Source organism: Symphalangus syndactylus, chromosome 13, assembly GCF_028878055.3.
Source record: "Symphalangus syndactylus isolate Jambi chromosome 13, NHGRI_mSymSyn1-v2.1_pri, whole genome shotgun sequence".
Classification (NCBI taxonomy): domain Eukaryota; kingdom Metazoa; phylum Chordata; class Mammalia; order Primates; family Hylobatidae; genus Symphalangus; species Symphalangus syndactylus.
In genome coordinates, this window is record NC_072435.2 from 126156341 (window position 1) to 126176766 (window position 20426).

General features: G+C 52.3%; 1 protein-coding gene across 18 annotated transcripts in view; it reads right to left on the reverse strand.

Annotated features, from left to right (window-relative positions):
- The window catches only part of RIMBP2 (RIMS binding protein 2), a 400662-nt gene that overhangs the window by 81400 nt on the left and 298836 nt on the right, over window positions 1-20426 (reverse strand). For all 18 annotated transcript variants that reach the window (XM_063615237.1, XM_063615236.1, XM_063615234.1 and 15 more), the window contains 2 exons: window positions 9061-9165; window positions 450-500 (listed from right to left, as the gene is read on the reverse strand). In XM_063615237.1, the coding sequence (XP_063471307.1) occupies window positions 450-500; window positions 9061-9165 (156 nt within the window). The remainder of the gene's footprint in view (window positions 1-449; window positions 501-9060; window positions 9166-20426) is intronic.

The following is a 20426-nucleotide window of genomic DNA, read 5'->3' on the forward strand; positions in this document are numbered from 1 at the left end:
CTAGCATGAGTGTCATACCTTAAAAAGGTACCCCAAGGCAGTTCATCAGGGGCCAGGACGGCCTCCAGAGGGTCCACTCGCCTTTCCCCCCTGGGGCAATCAGTTCGCAAGCAAGCGAGTGAGCCATGACCCCTCGCTTTCCACCCAGGAGGAGCCAGCAGAGGACAGCAGATCACACCTGAGACACACAGTTCTGGGTCTGGATGTGTGGCCAAGGGAAAGCTGCTTAACCTCTCTGTGCCTCAGTTTCCCTGTAAGAACAGACCTGGTCCTGGCACCTGTCATACTGGTTGCTTGTGAGGATGACATGAGAAGACACACGAACACCATCTAGTAACTGGTGCACCAGGCACACTTCATAAACATCATCTATTATTTCTAGCAGGCATCAGTGCAACTCTCCCCAACATCCCCCACCCCCGGGCAGAAAGCAGGGGCACGCTCCTTACCTCTAGCAGCCGCACTGCGCCTTCATGCTCCTTCTTAGCCTCAACCTGAGCCTTTTTTATGATGAAAAGAGAGAAAAGAGTAAATGTTCAAAGGGGAAAGAAGACAATAGGATCAATGTCTGAATCAGTGGGGGCGGGGGATCATTTATTTTTATTCCTTTAATAGAGGAATTAAAATTATTCCTACATTCATTATTTAACTTTTATTTGAGTTTCAGAAATACATGTGCAGGTTTGCTGTACAGATAAATTGCACGTCTGGGGGGTCTGGCACACAGATTATTTCTTCACCCAGGTGATAAGCTTAGTGGCAGAAGCATCCCTCCAATGCCTCTCACAGCACCTTCATCTGCCCATATGTCTGATGAACTGCTTTGGAAACAAAACCTAATCCTGCAGACTTGACCCCCAATCAGCTCTAGGTTCCCTGAGACCTCACCAGGCCCTGGAGGAGGGGCCGGGGCTGGGTCCTGAGCACGCAACAGGCCTTGGCACCTGCAGCCTGTGGCAGGGCCGCCCTCCTTAAAGCACTGGCGGCAAAGCCATCTGGGACCCACAGAATAACTTCACACGTTTCACTACAGAAATGTCTCGGGATGGCTGCTGCCTGGGCAAAGGGCAGATTCAAGCACATCTGAGATGGAACACTATTATTTCTTGTCCTCACAGGCCTGGAAGTGCCAGCATCAAACACTGTTATTTCTTGTCCTCACAGGCCTGGAAGTCCCAGCATCATCATGATGGTAAGGGCCTGTCGTGTTTGCCTGCCTGGTTTCGATGCCCTCCTCTCCTGGGAAGAGCCTCTGGACTGGCTGGAGTCTGGCCCTCCCCTGTGCTAAGCACGGTCTGGACCCTCAGCAACTGGTGACCTGGGTGGCGTGGGGCCTACAGAGGGCAAGGGGCCTCTGCCTGAGAATGCTGCAAGAGAGGGAGGCCCCTTTCTATTGGACTTTGGCTTGGGAAGAGATGAGACTGGAGCTGCCGTAGCCACTTTGCCACCAGGAGGGTCAGGGCTGGAGTGGCCGGGGGCCTCCACAGGGAAACCAAGGCTGAAGCTGATCCAGAGAAGGGCAGAGAGCAGCCCAGTCCTGGTGATATCGGGGAGGCCTTGGATTCTGCTGGGTCTGAGGCCAGCAGATTTGAGCCCTGGATCCAGCCATGTCCGAAGCCACATTTTCAATGATGGGCACAAATACAATTTCCTGTTTGGGTTTTCTGTCACTTGAAACCAAGAGTACTAACCAATGTCATCCTCAACTGTGAAAGCATGGGGCATTTCCTAAAGCGCGGGATAACGAACGTCATCCTCAACTGTGAAAGCATGGGGCACTTCCTACAGTGAGGGATAACCAACGTCATCCTCAACTGTGAAAGCATGGGACACTTCCTACAGTGCAGGATAACCAACGTCATCCTCAACTGTGAAAGCATGGGGCACTTCCTACAGTGTGGGATAACCAACGTCATCCTCAACTGCGAAACCATGGGGCACTTCCTACAGTGCGGGATAACGAACATCATCCTCAACTGTGAAAGCATGGGGCACTTCCTACAGTGAGGGATAACGAACGTCATCCTCAACTGTGAAAGCATGGGGCACTTCCTACAGTGTGGGATAACCAACGTCATCCTCAACTGCGAAACCATGGGGCACTTCCTACAGTGCGGGATAACGAACATCATCCTCAACTGTGAAAGCATGGGGCACTTCCTACAGTGAGGGATAACCAATGTCATCCTCAACTGTGAGACCATGGGGCACTTCCTACAGTGCGGGATAACGAACATCATCCTCAACTGTGAAAGCATGGGGCACTTCCTACAGTGCGGGATAACCAATGTCATCCTCAACTGCGAAACCATGGGGCACTTCCTATAGTGAGGGATAACGAACGTCATCCTCAACTGTGAGACCATGGGGCACCTCCTACAGTGCGGGATAACCAACGTCATCCTCAACTATGAAAGCATGGGGCACTTCCTAAAGCGCGGGATAACGAACGTCATCCTCAACTGTGAAAGCATGGGACACTTCCTACAGTGCGGGACACTGGAGTTCGGTTTCCTGAAGCTGTAATGAGACAGAGAAGAAAAGACAAACCAGGCTCCCGCCTGCAGCACAGTCCACACTGTGCACCCCTCACACTGACATCAGCGTCTCCCAAACATTCCCCGTGGAGCAGGAAAATGGGGGTTTTTAAGAAGCATTATTTTCTGACACCAGAGTGCACCTAGCTCTTAAAACGTGGAGCACTAATAAAGAATCCATATGCTACGCTGCGACTTACATTTAGAATTCTCAGTTTCCAGAGAAATATTTCCTCTAGCTGCCTGGAGAATAATTAGTGATGGACGATTCAACATCATAAATACACAAGTGAACATTATCTTAACAGCTTCTACTTCTCACTCGCAAAATTCCGTGGGCTGAAAAGAGGGAAGAGCTCGGCTTCCCCAGCCAAGGGGAAATCTGCCATTCCCCGGCTAAAAATGAAGAGTCGTCTGCGGTTTCTGCAGAGTTCATTCATGTGCGTTCCATTCTCACATATTTCCAATGAGAGTTTTAAGAGCTGGGCAAGTGACTGGAACACAGCACGTTAATTATACCATTCTCAGTTCAGCTCAACCGTCGAAGGCCGAAAACTGTTCCGTTCAAAGCAAAAACCAGCAAGAGCAACAATAAATAGCAAAACAGAAAAAGAGACAAGCAAGCAGGGAACATACAGGGATTATATAAACGATGCCACCACTGACTCAGTTGAATCAAAGATAGTTTTCAACTGGCAGGATTGAAAAAAAGGACAAAACAAAAAAATATTCCAGCAGGCTGTTAAAACTCAGCCAAGCTGGCAGTACAACTTCGCTTCCAGCTTCAGATGAAAACCAGTGTATTTTTGCAGGCTACTTGCAAGCTGGGCCATTTGGGCAATCAGAATAGACTGTTAAAATTGGCAGCGCTGAATTCTTACAAAATCCAAGCAACAGCTTAAGCGAGGCTCGTTTAGGGCACAGGGAAAGTGCGACCTTGACGGAGAGTGGTTTCTGCGGAGCAGGGAGACTGGAGCTCCCGACGCTGGAGGAAGAAGCCTGAGGAACAGGCCTGTTACCCAGAGGATCTGCTATCCGGGAGGGCGGGCAGGCCCTGCAGCAGGAGGAGCAGTAGCATCTGGGGAGACAGCGCTCACAGAAGGGAGGGCAGCTTCCTTGTGGCCGAAGTGCTGGGCATCTAGCTGGGTTGGATGGGGCACAGAGCAATAAGCCGTCCAGGCCCCTGGCGACTGTGATGGGACAACGGGCATTGGCTTAGATGGAGCAGAGTGAGGGGCCTCTGGGTGTTATGAAACATTAGCTCTGCAGAAAAGTCAGTGAGACTCAAGGAACTATGCCGAGGGCTACAAGGACCTTCAAAACAGGAATTCCGCAGAGCTGAGGGCTGATGGACATTTTCTAATACTCCGGGAGCACACAGGATTAGGGCAGACACCACCTGAAGTTAACACAGAGGGTCAGCTATGACCCACCGCAGCCATCCACACACAACTGAGGCCGACAATCTGAGGGCAGCACAGCAAATTCAGTCAAAGCATTAACTATGCATCGGGCGGTGAGCTCAGCTTCTCTTAGTATCACACGTTTCAGTAATAGCCTTAAGACTGAAAGCAGTCATTCTACCAGTAAGAGGAACTGTAGACCGAAGTAAAATCAGTCAAGTCTGCAGATGAATTATAAATATGGAAAAGCCCTTTAGCTCACACCACTGGATTGTGATAATTGCCACTTGTCACAAGACAAGGATGTAACCTACACAAGAAACTGAAAGTCTGAAGCAATGGAGCGCAGCCGGACTCCAGGCTGACCGTTCACCTGGAGAGGAAGCCTCAGGTGAACGGTCAGAATCGGGTCTCAAGTGGACCACAGGCATGTTAGCCTCAGCCTCCTTATCCGTAACATGGAGAAAACAATGGTGCCTCCGCCCCGCAGGTTACACGAGGGCTGACTATTCATTGATTCGCTGCACAGGCATTTACTGAGTGTTGATGAGAATTTATCGTCGGTCATCTTATCCATGGGATTTTGACCCTACTGCCCCGACTGACGGAACTTCATCACATCTCCAATTCCTTCTGTGCCCCTGAGCACCTCTGCCCATCCAGGATTTGCTGGGGAGCTCCTAGGGGTCAGGTGATGTCCTAGGAGTCCGATGCGCCTTTCACGGAGCTGAAGCGCCAGCAGGTGGAAGTGGGCAGTCGGCAAACAGCCACATGAGCAAGCAGGCATGTTCTGGCATCAGTAAACGGGGCGACATGCCCTCTGTCTGGGCATGGAGTGGCATCTGGTCTGAGGGAGACTCAATGAGAGAAATGAACCAGTTCTCTGGTTCAACAACCTGGGGACCAGGCATTGTTGATGAGGGTCCCCGAGAGAGGACTGGCTTTGGCACGGTCCAGGGAGAGTAGGAAGCAGCTGCAGCATGGGGAGCGGGAGGAGCAGCAGAGGTGGCACAGCTCAAAGGAGGCCACGCCTGCACTCCGGGTCCCAGCCCGGACACGCCGCATCAGCGGATTTGTGCCCAGAGTCGCTCCTACCATCGTCGTGACCATTCACAGCCTGTTCTCACACCGCCCCACTCCTTGCTGTGTTGGTGGGACTTCGCTGACACGAGACGCTCCGTAAACGTCTGTTGAGTGAATGGACGCAGGGATTTGTGAATGAGCTCTTGCTCCCGGTCTCCAGGAAGCACGCGTCTCCCGGGAGAGCCTGAGGTTGCCAGCAGACAGCATGGCTCCTGGCTTGGCTGCCTTTTGCCTTTTTAAACTGTGTCCCTGCTCAGCTCCCAGCGACGAGGGCTGCAGCGTGAGCTCATCGTCCCTGGATTCCGGGAGGAGAGCCCTGGGCATTTCCATCACCCATTCGTCATTCACCCATTTGTTTATTTCTGCGATTTAACAAATGCTTTCCCTGTCACATGATCTCACGTGCTTCTCCCGACCGCCGTGCCGGGCAGGAGGACAGGTGGAGCTGCCTGGGAGAAAGGTGCCTCTGGACAAGGTGCTGGGATGCAGGCCCCTGATATTAGACACCTGGATGTCCAGCACCCTCTCAAGGGTGCTCAGGTCTGGAGGTGAGGCTGATCCCACAAAGGAAAGTACTGTACAATGTGGCACAATCCACCTGTATTTCAGGAAAAATAAACTGCTGCCTCGCATTGCACATCAAGAAAAACAACATTATAGGATGGAGGAAGCTGAGGATGAAAGCACAAAGAGGCAGGGAGGAGACCCCCAGACGGTGGGGAGGGGCATTTCCAGGAGCCGGACTGAAGGAAGAGGCCAGGGGCTCCAGGCAGGCGTCTCCAAGGGGAAAATGGAATCAGAAGTTCCCTGGAGGACTGAGACTCTCTTGAGAGGAATTTTACAGCTCCAGCAGGGAACTGGGGAACAAAGGAATGATGGGTACACAGAGAAGTAAGACAACGAGCAAACAAAAAAGGCAATTAACTCCAGGGAAAGGAAGAGCTGTACAAAAACGGGAGATGCTGCTGTTTAGAGTTCAACAGAAGTGCAGATGTTGGTGAGGGCAGAGGGGAGTTCCGTGTGGGACATGGCGTCAGAGGCCCCCAAGCAGTGGTGTCAAGCAGAGGGTGACTAAAGGAATTGGGGCCAGTGGCATCATCTGGCTTCCGGGTCTAAATCCGGGAGTTACCATGCAGAGGTGGTGCTGAAATCCACGTGTCTACACGAGGTCACGAGACAGTGAGTATAGACTGAGAAGGGATGTGACTTGAGAACTAAGTCTTGGGGTCACCTGTGATGTGTAGGGGGCTGGTGTGGAGAAGGAAACCAGGAGAGGGTGGTATCCTTGGAGGCCATAAGCTCAAACTGGGCCCCCGGGTCAAAGAAAATGAGGACAGAGAACTACCCATTGAACTGTAACCTCATGTATGGGTGACACTAACAAAAGCCACTTGTTGAGGGTGGGGTCCCGTGACGGCAGGTTCAAGAAAGAGCTGGGGTTGCAGAAAGACAGAAGAGGGTCACTCCTTTGAGACAGCTCCACAGCCCTCTCATCAGAATCATCTTTGGGCCTTGGAGAGTCCAAAGACGACTGGTGACTTCTATCTTGGTAGGGGGATGAGGGCCAGTCTTCAGCTGCATGGTGGAGGCACCACTGCCTGGTGGGGCAAGCACTCCAGCTCTATGCCTCAGGCCCAGATTCAACCCCTGTCCCCTCCCTGGCTGCACCCCAGCTACCCGGCCTTCCTGCTCTTCCCTGGATGTGCTGGGCTGGTTCCCAAGGGGGCCTGTGTGTGTGCTGCTCCCTAACCCTCACACAGTCCTGCCCCAGCCCTTGGCGTGGTGGGCGTCGTCTGCTCCTTGAACTGTCACCTGTATCTAAAGTCACGGCCCCATCAATCCGCCACTCCATCTTCTCAACTCCCTTCACCCCTTGCCATCATCTGGGCTTACTCGCTTTTTCAATGACTTGTTCATCTTCCTTTTTTAGCCTGGGAGGGCAGAGCCGTGTCCCACTCGCGGCTGTGTTCCTGCTTCTGGAACGGCAGCTGAGTGGCTGCTCGGAGGGGCAGAGAGCTGACCCCTGGTGAATGACGGTACGAGGGAGCTAGTCACAAGTGCAGCGTGACGACCACCCACAGTGGAAACTGAATGCAAAGATGAGCTCTGGAAAGAAGTCCCGGATCTCATTCCACTCAAGAGTCAGACTTCCACTTCTCACGCTTAAAAACTACATCAAAGCCTCCAGAAATTACAAAATTCGCCCATTCATATTTCATCCAGTTTCTCTCCCTCTGCCCCCTGCCCCACTGATGAAGCATCAGTGTGTCCAAAACAGAGACAACGGTGAGTGTGGGGGGATAAAGAGCACAAAGAGAACTGGACAGTACACAAAAGAGATCACAGACGTGGAATAACAGAGTTGGTTCCAGGTCATTCTCCTTGGCATTGAATGCTTAGTAAATATAACTCCAGGCTCCTAGAAAATGTTCTGTTGAGAGGAGACATCCTGTCCCCTTCCTGGACAGTCTCTGTGTTTCTACAGACTCATTATCTGTCTCAGACTGTCCCCGCCTGGGGACGTGGCTTCCGGAGTGGCAATGAATGAGCACAGGTACCATCGGGCGTGGCCCGGCCGCGAGAAAGGTCCTTGAGACGTGGCAGGAGAAGATAAGAGTAATATTCCTGCCCATGTCCCAGCAATATCCCTTGCGGATAACATCTAATGAAATATTGCTGCTCCGGGTGCCTGCCACCTTATTATGACAGGTAATAAGGGCTGTGAAGTTCCCATCAGCGCTGGCTTAATGAAATCTATCCTTAATACGATCTCATGCTAAATGATTAGAGAAATGGCATCAGAACTTATCTACCTGTTTCAACAAGCTCTGCTAATAAACTCTGGAGGAGAAACGCTGCTCTGGCAGATTCCTATCGCCCCCCAGGCTGGGCGAATTACTGTGAGTCCTTTGAGATCCAAGACCTGGAGAAGCTGTCCAATGGATCGAGGGGCCACCGAGGGCAGAGGGGTGGCCCATCCCAGCTGGCGCCGGGCGGGAGGCTGCAGACCAGCCAGCTGCACTCTAGCCATAGGGGTGGCTGCCCTGCCAGGAGGAGGAGAGGGCAAGGCTGGGTGGGGACACTGGGCTCTGGAAGGAAATGAGATGAGAACTGTTCACAGGTCCTCACCTTCCGATTTCTTCCTGGGGGCACCCCAAGCCCACAGGCTCCGGGAGCACCACCCTCCTATTTGGAGAGCGACAGCAGGACCGTGGCTGAGGGCTGGAGTGGGGTGAGGTTACCTTTCTCAGTCCCCACACCCATCACAGGTGCCCAGGAGGCATAAATCCCAAATCACTCAGTCCTTCCTTCCCTCCTTCCCTGGTGCCTCTCTCCTTTCTCTCCTGATTTCTTTTCCTTTCTGTCTTACTATCTTCCCTTTTTCCTTTCTTACTGGGATCTGCCTACAAATATTGCTCTGCAACTCAGTTTTCTCACTTGATAACACGTCATGCAACAGCCTCAAGACAGCAGAATCAAACCACCAGGATCCTTTTCGCTGACATCACATGGTGCCTGGTGTGGATGGACCACGGTGCACACAGCCATCACCCTTAGGTGGGCATCAATTGGGTCCAGTCCCCATCCCCACTGCCACACAGCAGCACTGCAAGAAAACAAAACTCCTTTTGAAATGGTTCCTGTATTCCTTGCAGGGCATCGTCCAGGATGGGGGTGGCAGGGTCACCCTCTGTGTGCACTTTTAGTTTAAACGGATGCTGCACATTGCTTTTTCCAGAAGCTGAAGCAATTCACACCCTGCCAGCCACCTCTACGCATGTGCTTTTCCCTACAACCTCACCAGCATCAGAGGTTAGAGCTTTGCATCTGCTTTCACGTTATAAAACGTGAACACAGGTCTACTTAAGAAACACCAGAGCAGGAAAGCAGAAATGACTCTGAATTCTTCTGTGCAAGGAGAGAGGGAGAGGCCTGGGAGCCGAGGCTGCAGGTTGGCCGCTCCACCACACCAGGGATCCCCAGCCCACCCGTGGACTCCCTGCCTCGCACACCACACCCGGCTGCCCGCCACTTACCTTCTGCAGAAGGTCAATTTCCTGCTGCTTGGCACTGAGAACAGCCAGGGCCTGCTCATGCTCCAACTCCAGCTGCTGCCGCCGTTCAGCCGCCTCTCGCATATGCTGTGGGGACAGAGAGAGGCCTGGATGAACTGTGCCCATGGGCGTGCATCCTATACCCTGCACCAGGCGGGCTCTGACTCAGCCCAGTCACGCCAGAGCAGCCCCTCACCGCCCCGCAGGGCACCCACCTCCGTGCTGCCAACAGGGCTCTTCCAGATGTGGCACTCCCAATGGGGGAGCCATGACATGAACAAGCCCCCCACCTGCCACTTTTCCTCCGCAGGTTCTGAATGCAGCGAGCATTTGAGCAGAACTCTGTTCTCATGCAAAGGTGCCTTTCTTCTTTTTGCTTGTTTTGAAAAATTTAATCTCCCTCCTCTGACTTTTTTGCCCAGGTCCTTTGTATATAACAGCAAAGGCTTACTGATGTTGTCCTATGTGCCCAGCACTGGTTCAGGGTTTTCTCTGCATTCAAGTCATATCATCCCCATCATAAGCCTAGGAGGTAGGTTCTTTAAGTAGCCTCATTCTACAGAGAGGGAAACTGAGGCACAGGAAGTCATCCTTGCCCATCACACAGCTGGGAAGCAGACACCTGTTCAGAATCCAAACCCAGAGTCCACACCCTCCCAGGCGCTTCCAAACCTCAGGCTCTGGTCCTGACTGCTGACTCCAGTGAACCAGTGCACTCCGACCCGGGAGTCCAAATTCCTTCACTTACCCCTCTGGGAAAGTCACAAGGTGGCCCCCATCAGCCAGGCCCATTTTCTGCAGCAGAGAGGAGGAGCCGTGTTCCTGGCTCTGTCCTCTCCTCCTGACAATCCGTCTGTCATGCTTGGAGGGGCGGTGCTTAATCCCCAGTGCCCAGGGTTCAACTCTCACCTACTCGCCCTCTGCAGGCCCTTCCCCCCTCTCTGACGGGTCTCATGAGCCCAGAGTCACCATCGGGACCCTGACAGTGAGGACCGGGCCCCCAGACCCATGAGGCTCACAGCAGTGACCAGCCATGAACCATGCGGCCTGCAGGAGGAAACGCATGGGAAATGACATCGGGTAGAAAAGGCCACAGCGGGCGGGTGGGCAGTCACTGGGGCCCCCAAGCCACTCCTGGGGGCTTGGACAACCAGCTGCAAGATGCTGGAATTTCACTATCATTTCCTTTCATTCATTCACACACACACACACGTGTGGTGATTTCGTGGTCAACATTGTAAAATCTGGGTCTTTTATATAAAATACCAGATTCCTTCAAAAATGGGAAGAGTTGGCCACGCATGCCTCCAGGAAAGGACTGAGAAGGGAGTGGGAGCTGCCCCTTCCGATGGCGTACACCCCTGATGTCTGCTGCCCCACGGACCTGCCTCCCGCGTCCCCGATGGCGTACACCCCTGATGTCTGCTGCCCCACGGACCTACCTCCCGCGTCCCCTGACATCCGAGGGCCACACAGATGACCCAGGTCCTAAGGCAGGTGCCTTGACCCAGCGAGGCATGGGGGACCAACACACCTTCCTCCTGGGCTGGAACTGCTTGGTCATTTATTTTTTATTATTTTTCAATTCTATTGATTTTTAGCCTTTTACTCATTTTTATTTATTTTTATTTTTTTGAGATGGAGTCTTGCTCTGTCACCCAGGCTGGAATGCAGTGGCAGGATCTTGGCTCACTGCAGCCTCCACCTCCTGGGTTCAAGCTACTCTCATGCTTCAGCCTCCCTAGTAGCTGGGATTACAGGTGCCCACCACCATGCTGGGCTAATTTTTGTATTTTTAGTAGAGAAGGGGTTTTACCATGTTGGCTAGGCTGGTCTGGAACTCCTGACTTCAGGCGATCCACCTGCCTCGGCCTCCCAAAGTGCTGGGATTACAAGCGTGAGCCACCACGCCCAACCACCTTTTACTCATTTTTATTTCGTTTTGGAGTCTTAAAGGCCTGTAGCCTTCGCAAGTCATGAGGTCGGGCACACACGTCCAAGAGAAGGTTAACGTGGTTTCCTGAGACTGCTGCCAACTCAGCCTGAGCTGGAAAGAGGAGACTTTTTTCCGGGGGGGGGAGGCAAGGGAGTCCCTGCTGAGACTGGCAAGCTGCCAGGGCAGGGGGGCACCCAGGCTCGGGGGGAGGGGTGTGGTGCCCCACAGGAAGAGGCAGGCAGCGAGGGCTTGGGGGTCACCCAGGTTCGGGGGCGGGAGTGGGGCCCTGCAGGAAGAGGCAGGCAGCAAGGGCAGGGGGCACCCAGGCTCGGGGGGAGGGATGTGGCCCTGTGGGAGGAGGCAGGTGGTGAGGGTGGGCACCCAGGCTCGGGGAGAGGGGTGTGGCCCCGAGGGAGAAGGCAGACAGCCCGATTACATTCTTCTTGCCAGCTTCCCAAAGGTAGCCCTACTGCTACCTTTTTTGCCGCCTCTGAAAGCTCCTTTCTTCTGGGAAATACCTTGAAACAGAACCACTTTAACTAAGGATGGGGAAGGCCTCTACTTTTCATTTTGCAAAGCGCTGTGGTTGGTGGGATATTTTGTTTGTGTTTAAAAAGTGAAGTCTTCCTCCCGGCCCATGTTTCAGGCACGGCGACCTCACGTGCTGGTTCATCCACATTTTTAAGCTGAATAAACTCAGCATCCTCTCTGCTGTCTCCAGAAGAGGCTCCCAGGGAACTCGGAAGCTGGAATTACCCTGCACCCCCACAGATATCTGGGGGCTTCACTGTTGCTATGGGAACTCTCACAAGAACCCGGGATCCTGAGAATATGGAATTCCCTAAAACATGAACAAAACCCCATTAAACATGGGTGTCGCGGTCAGTGGCCCTCGCCGGTTCACGCTGGGGTTGGATGGGTCCCAGGGAAACACCGTGCTTGTATCTTCCCACGTTCATTCCAGCTCTGAGCCTGGGCAGGCCTGGCCCTCCTGGGAAGGAGCCCTGGGTATTTGCTGCACAGCCCTCCCGAGATCCTCCTTGACACACCGCTCTCCCCGCCCGCTGGGCTGTCAGCCCATTTGGGCCTCGCCATTTCTAACGGTCTCTTACCAACAGCCTCAGCTTCCCCGCCAGCCCCCTCCCCGCCACCGCCCGCCACCAGTTCACTGTGAGTGCAAACCAGCTGCATACATTGCAGGCGTTTTTAAGAGGATGGGGACAAGCCACCAAGACAGACAAACTGACAGAGAGTCCTGGGGGATGCGAGGGATTCCCCAAGCTCCTGGGAAGCTTTGGGAACTTTCCTCCAAACCCTGGCTGCCACCTCAGTGCGGTGTGGCTTTGCTCTGGGTCAAGTTTCCCCATGAGGATCCCAGAGGTCCTCAGGATGGCCAGTGTCTGCAGACCCTCATGAGGCCCTCCGTGTGGGGCTTCCAGCTCCAGAGAGGACTATTTCTACTCCATTTATTCATTCATTGCTTCTTCTGGATATTGGTTCATCAGACTGACATTTATTGAGCACCTACTAGGTGCCAAGAAGCTGGGGACATGGAACAGGACAAACGTGTCTTCATGAGAGAACACCCCAAGAGTAGGGGCAGAGTGAAGGCAGATCGATGAAACGAGAAGGGTCCGAGTGTGACACGGAGCAGGGCGGAGGCACCCAAATGACGTCCGCGGTCCTGGACTTACACGAGCGGCCATTTCCTACATCCCAACACCTGCCTCAATCTGATACGAGGAGGAGATTTCAGCCAGATTCCACCAGGAGAACTGGCTCACTCAACTCACTCAACAAATATTTACCCAAGCACTTGTTTTGTGCCAGGCACCCTGCTGGCTTCTGAAGGCTACAGCAACGCAAAACAAAAGCAAAACAAAACCAGCTCTCTTGGAGCTCACATTCTGCAGGGGAGGGGGCAGACCTCATCCAAATACACCGATTGTGTGTGTACACGGGTCAGATTCTGCAGGGGAGGGGACAGACCTCATCCAAATACACCGATTGTGTGTGTACACGGGTCAGCAGTCCTAAGCACCATGGGGTCAGGCGGTCCTAAGTGTTATGAACAAACAAAGCCCAGTTCACAAATGCATGCACCTACTATGCAGCCACAAAAATTGTAAAAAATTAAAAATAAATAAATAAAAGGGGAGAAATAGCAAAAGTAAACTGTTAAAAATATACTTTTATTTTTTATAAAAAAAAAGGGGATGGGAGCTACAGTCCTGCTGGGGGCTGGTGTGTCGGCTAAGAAGGCCAGGGAAGCCCCCCACCAAGATGGTGCTAAACAAAGGCCCAAACCAGAGACAGAGCCCCATGCGGCCGTGGGTGGAAGGCGGGACAGCACAGTGCCCCGATCCCCTACCCCCACCTACACACAGTGCCCGGAGCCCCCGTCCCCACCTGGACACGGTGCCCGGGGCCCCCACCCTCACCTAGATGTGTCCCTGAGCCACGCCACTAACGGGGCCTGAGAGGGCTTCCGTAGCTCCTGGAAAGCCCCCAGAAGTCTCCCCAGTCACTGGCTCGCTGGCATGGACAATGTCCCATGGGAAGGATAGACTGGAGGCGAAACGTCTCTCCAGAGTCTGCCAGCCACTGTCACTTAGGTGTCCTTGGCTGGAATGAGCCCGATGCCCCCCGAAGTGGACCCCTGGCCCAATGTCGCATCCCAGCTGAGAGCCCCTTGGTGGGGAGTAAAGCGGCGTGCTGTCACAGGGCCACCTGACTGCCTCTTGCCTCCTGATGCCACTGCCACCACTGTCTGCCTGCCTCTCACACCCTGCTGTGACACCCTGGCTTTCGCACCGTTTCCAAAGAGCAGACCAGTGCCCACCTCTGGACTTCGCACGTGTTGCTCTCCCTGCTAGTCTGACTCTCACGTTCCAGCCTTTGCCCAAACGCCACTTCGCAGTGAAGCCTGGTGGCCGCCCAGCCCCTCCTGGACACACCATGTTCTCCACCTGCCTTATTTTCCTCCTGAGCATCCTCATCCCTAACGCACTGGCCAGCTCCCTTGCCTGCTATCTGCTCCTCCCCCTGGAACATGAGCAGACACCTTGGCCCGCTGTGTCCCTGTCCCCACAATGGGTCACTCAGCACAGATGCCAAATAATCAAACCGCCGCCTTCATGGCCTCTTGGAGCTCAGTCCCACTGCTGTCCCCGCCACCCCCTTCTCCAGCCACATAGGCCTCCTCCCAGCCCCTGGAGCTCTCCACGCTCCCCACATCAGGGGCTGGCAGGGAAGGTTGGGGGAAAGGTGCTTCCAGCATTTCAGGTCAACAAAAGCCATTAAAGAGCCTGAACACCTGGGCTCATATCCCAGCTCTGATACTGGCCTGCTGTGTGGTCTTAGAGTAGGTACTTAACCTCTCTGGTCTCCATGTTCTTTTGGATTAATTTTTCAACACTATTCTTTTTCAATTGGTTAGTGATTAATGAAATAACTAATGTTGATTAATTAACACCTACTTCATAGAGGTGTTTGGAATTTTACCTCAGCTAGAATAGTACCTGGCATCTATTAAGTTCTCTGTGTTATGTTTTAGTCCCAAGAAGAGAAAACCCTTTCCCACTGGATGTGTGTAGCCCTGTGTGATGCCACTTAAACACCAGGTGCAGGGTGGGAGGGAGGGACTCATGAGGCAACCAGGGCTGCACCAACAGGATGATGGACAGCTACTGCCACATTGGTAAAATGACAGTGAGAAATCGGAATGTGGCTGCTGTCATTTATTAAGCACCTACTATGTGCAGGGCACTATACCTGCCCAGGCACTGTCTCATTTGAGGCTGAGGGTTGGGTGCTGTGGTCACTGCTTCCCAGCAGAGCAACAGACTCAGGGAAGCTGAGCAAGGGCTTAAAGCCACAGCTGCAACATGGCCGATGACAACGCCAGAACTCACAGCCAGTCTGCCCCCAGCCACTGCCCCACTTCCGGGTTGAGATGACTTACCCCAGCCATGGTCATGTTGGAGCGTTACGGGGGCCGGGGCAGAGAAGCAGCTTTCCACTCCCTCGCGGCCCACCTGGCCTGGGTGGCCGATTGTGCAGCTGCTTAATTCTGCCGTTTTGGCTTAATTCTGGCTAATTTTGTGCTTCTCTTTATTTTGGAAGGGGGTACTGCCAAAGGCAGCCTGTATCATCTTTATTTAGTTCTGGGAAGGAAGTTGTTGGCGAGAGGAGGGTGCCACCTTCCCTACCAGGACTCACCAGGTAGATTCACCAGGCACCGAAACAGCTCCGGGTGTGGTCCTGCAGCCTCAGAGTCACTGAGGATAAAGGGGTGGCGGATGCTATGCTGGGCTCTTGCTTCGGGGTGCCAGTGAGACGAGGGTTTATAGATCAGATGGATGGAAACAAGTGCAGGGAAGAAGCCTTTCCATTTCTAGGGTTAATGAACCAAGTCCATACAAAGCAGCTGTCAGAAAGGCGTGAGCGGGAGAAGCACTCGGCCCTCGAGGGCAGCCTCAGTTTCATCACAGATGCCATGGCTGGGAGGACAAGGTTTGCTGGGGCTTGTTTTGGCTTCAACATCTATCTCTCCAAATCTTCCCTGTTTCTGCAAAGCCCTCATCCCCCTCCAGCCACTGCCCATGTATCCGCTTCCCGTCTCAACAAAACTTCTTAAAGGATGAGTTCTGCTCACTCCCTTACAGCCTCCCGTCCCATGTGCTCTTCCAGCCCTTCCAGTCGGCCTCCCTCCTGTCACTCGGCTGAGATTCTCCCACTAAGGCAGCTGAGGAGTCTCTGCAGCCCAAGCCCATGGCCACTCTCCTGCCCTGACTGGACCAAATCCCTCAGCAGCACCCGACGCCAGGGCCGCTCCTCCTGGACGTGCCCTGGACTCCGGTCCCCGCGGGCCGTGCTGACCTGGTCTCTCCCCCTGACCTCTGCAATGGCCTCCCGCTGAGCTCTAAATCCTGGAGGGGCCACGGCTCTATTTATGCCGTTCCTTAGGTGATCTTAGCCAGCTTTGAGGTTTTAATTGCCACATAATTCCAAATGAACCCTTCATCCCCGCCCCCCACCCCCCATACCCAACTGCCTACTCATTATCCCCACATGGACGTATGGGAGGAAGCTCAAATTTAGCCTATCTGAAATAGAATTCTTGATTTTCTTCCTCAAACAAGTTCCCTCCCCAAGCTGTGCCATCTCGGCCAAGGACACCATCATCCCCTCAGCTCCTCCAGATGCAAAGCTGAGAGTCATTTTTGATTTCCTGCCCCCTTTCCCGCCTTGTTCAACATCCAGATCTTTAAAAAAAAAAAAAAAAAAAAAACCTCCCAGTTTAAAAAAATGTGCACCCAAACTCCCCCCACCCATGTCTGCCGTTCTCTCCTGTGTCCAGCGCTGCCACCCCATCTCTCCCCTGGACCCTAACCAGCTCTTAGAGCCCTTTCTGCCTCAAGACAGCTCCTCCAGAGCCACTGGCTGCACCCGAGAACGCCCCACAGCCATTCTCCTTCAAGAGCTTGTGCAAAGGCCGCCAACTGCACCGGGAACAAAATCCAGACTCCTGGCTGCAGCCAACAGGCTCCTCTGTGATCCAGCCTCTTCTCTGCCCTCACCTCTCGCCTCTGCCCCTTCCTCACTGTGCTTTTGCCATGCTGGCTTCTGCTCAGTTCAGTGATCACATCACGGCCATCCCCAACTCCAGGTCTTAGCGAGTGCCATTCCTGCTGTCCGACATGCTTGTCCCTGCATCACCACGTGGCCAGCCCTTCATGGCGTGATGGGGTTTAGGATGTGTTCCCTCCAAACCTCAGGTTGAAATGGGACCCCTGTGTTGGAGGTGGGGCCTGGGGGGAGGTGTCTTGGTCACGAGGGCATAGCCTTCATGAATGGCTTGGTGCCCTCCCCATAGCTATAAGTGAGTTCTTGCTCTGACTTCACTCGAGAGCTGGTTGTTTAAGGGAGCCTGGCTCCTCCACCCTGTCTCTTGCTACCTCCCTCACCATGTGACGCACCTGCTCCCACTTTGCCTTCTGCCATGTTTGGAAGCTTCCTGAGGCCTCACCAGAAGCTGAGCAGATGCTGGTGCCATGCTTGTACAGCCTGCAGAACTGTCAGACAAATTCGCTTATTTTCTTTACAAAATACCCAGTCTCAGGTATTTCTTTATAACAACACAAAATGGACAAAGACATGGCAAGTGTCCTGACCAGTGACCAGAGATTATTTTATTTACATGTTTATTCTGTGTCATCCTTTCCATCCCACTCCCTACCCTTGTCCATAAGAACCACAGGATTACAGGACTTGTTTCCCTGTCTGCTGGTGCACCCCTAGCCCAGAACAGTCTCTGACACATGGTGAGGCAGAATCAATGATAGCAAAGGTGAGGCCTCTCGCCTAGAACATCTGCCCCATGCCCCCAGCCCAAACTCCCCTCTCCATCCCTCACAGCCTCCCACATGACTCTGCAGCAATGCTGTAACCTGCTTTGTACCATTCTAATTTCATGTAATTCTCACGTTGTCAACTGGACTAGAAATGGCTCCACTTCCATGTGTGCACTCCACAGGCAACAGGAGTCTAATTAACATTTTCTAAGTGGAATTAAAGCAATGATTTTGAGTGGAGGATCCATCCCATGGCTGTCTAGAAACTAGACTTTAACACTTGAGGAGTCTAGAGAAGACTGGATCCTCACTACCAAAGATTCCACATTTCACCAAACCCACAGTCAAAACTGTGAACCAGAGACATAAGCTGGTTCTCCTGGAGGCCATCACACTGGCAGAATTAGTCACGCAGCTATAATAAAACATCTCTCGGAGACGGGCTTTGAGACTGATGAGGGTAGAGTGAAGTGGATGGCGAAGAAAAGTTTAAGCCAAAAATAGGAGAGATATTGGCTGCAAAGGCTGAAATTCGTGGTGTTAGGTGGATGGTAGGGGAAAGATAGCTCAGCCAGGGGGTGGTGGGGGCCGTGAGTTTAATATTAGTGAGGTCTACGAACCAGCCAAAAAAAAGAGAAATAGACAAGGCTCACAAACACACGGACATGCTAAATATATCCATCCATCCTGGCATGAGGACGTACTGATTCATTCTGCACAGCGTTACTTTTCTAAATGTAGCCAGTGTGTATGTCTCTGTTGAAACATCTATAGAAAAATCAGTGTTGCAAGGCTGAGATATTAATCAGTGTTTCTTTCTATCACTAACCGTCTATTTCTCCTCCATTCCCCTCCCACTTCTCATCCTGAGGGCTCCATTCTGTGCTCACTGCCTCAGGGAGGATGAGAGATGGGTCAGGGAAGAGCAGAATCTGGGGACTCCCCTGGGCTTTGGTCTGCAGAGATAAGGGGAATCAAGAAGACAGCATACAGAGGGGTCACTGTGAGAAACTGAGACTAGATTTCCCTTCTAATCTGCAGAAATATATTGCTTCACCAGAGGCAGACAGATTAGCTGAGAAGAACCAATGCATGTATAGACACTGGTAGATTCTATAGAGATGGGCTCTTGGCTCTGCTTTCTGGAAAGTTCCAGAGAGCTGACTCCCAGAGAGCTCACGGCTAGCATGGGGAGTTGAGAAAATGGAGCTTAAACAGCCTGGCAAGGATTTCTGAATGATCCCAGGATAGCTAAGAGCCCACGTGAATGCATACAACTAAACAATTAAATTCTTTCATGTCTTATATTTTACAATGTCTTCATGTAACTTTTACCCTTGTCTCTGAAGTAATGGAAACAACTGGTAGACGGTGGCTTGTCTACTTTTACAGCCTACATATAAGCAATACGCATCGGACAGAATGGTGGGAATCTGTGTGTGTACACTTGGATGAGGGCAGGATGGAATTCCACGACATCTTGGCTTTGGGTCACCCTGCACCCCAGCCTAGATCTCACCTTGGTGTGCCAATCAACTGCCTCAAGGCTCTCAGATCTACTCTCTCTCCTTCTCTTGTTTTGCTCTGTATCAGAAAGAGCTACACTTCCCAGACGCCCTCGCCCTCTGCTTCTGGGTGGTCAGTCAATAGGCAGCATCAGCAGGAGGGAAGCCAGGGATTTCTCCCCCTCTCTCTTGTCTCTCGACTTGTCTGACTTGTCTCCGGTAGTGGCTCCATCTCCTGTCCCTAACCCACGGTCTTTGCTCCTGACTCTGAGATTATCATCACTCCCACTGTCCCTTCAGCCTTAGGGGTGACGCCAGCTTCAAGACGCAGCCATTTGGCTTCTTAGCTCGTCCATGTGTGTGTCACAATCCCCTGTATTAATGTCCCTCCATTTGAAATACCTTGGCTGGCTCCTGCTTTTTGACTGAAGTCTGACTGGTAGACTGAAGGAAAAGGATGAGGCCAACTCCAAATTGATGCACATTTCTATCACTCTTTCAAAATGAGTGTCTTAAAAGTGAATTAAGCACTTTGGGAGGCCAAGGAGGGTGGATCACGAGGTCAAGAGATCGAGACCATCCTGGCCAACATGGTGAAACCTCGTCTGTACTAAAATACAAAAAATTAGCCAGGCGTGGTGGCAGCCAACTGTAGTCCCAGCTACTCGGGAGGCTGAGGCAGGAGACTCGCTTGAACCCGGGAGGTGGAGGTTGCAGTGAGCCGAGATTGCGCCACTGCACTCCAGCCTGGCGACAGAGCGAGACTCCTGTCTCAAAAAAAAAAAAAAGAAAAAAGAAAAGAAAACTGAATTAAGTAATTTTGAAGGGGTTGTTCTGTTTCTTTCACTTGAGTTGTTACAACTGGATTCAAACCTGCTTCACAGACTTACTGTAACAATTCTAAGTTAAAAAAAAAAACTCACTGAAATGTTGATTTTGCTGACCATCTACAAAGCAGAAAATAAATCTGTCCAGGAAAATGTACAATCTGATAATGTTTTTGTTTACTTATCTACAATTTAGCTTGGATTTTTTACTATCCCTTAGTTTGCTTGAAATTTTCCTATCAAAAAATAAACGGTTTTGATGCTTCTTCCCAACTAGGAAAGCCTGTTCCGGTCCCAATTGTCAGACAATCCCGGGCTGAGAGCTACTTTAATGAATCAGTAGCGGAAGTATAAATCAGGGTACAGGGAGATGGGGGTGGGCATAGAAGTGCTTGGTTTACCTCAAGAGTTATAACATCACAGGGCAAAGGCAGGTTCGGTAAGTTCCAGCTGCCATTTCTCTCCAAGGGCCAGGAAACAAGGTCCTAAGATAAAAGTCACTGGCCATAAACAATCTTATTCAAGGAAAATAACCTCATCTGCAGGGCACCCTGGTGGGAAGGCTGAAACCTGTGAGTTCAGCAACAGAATCGGCCAAGGGGGGGCTGCAGTAAACCCCTCAGCTTACCGGCCAGTCCACAGGACTAAAAGAGAAGCCAAATGCCAACTCACCCCGGAACTCAGCCACACCATAAAAGAGGGAGATGTGGTCAGAGTTCAGGGA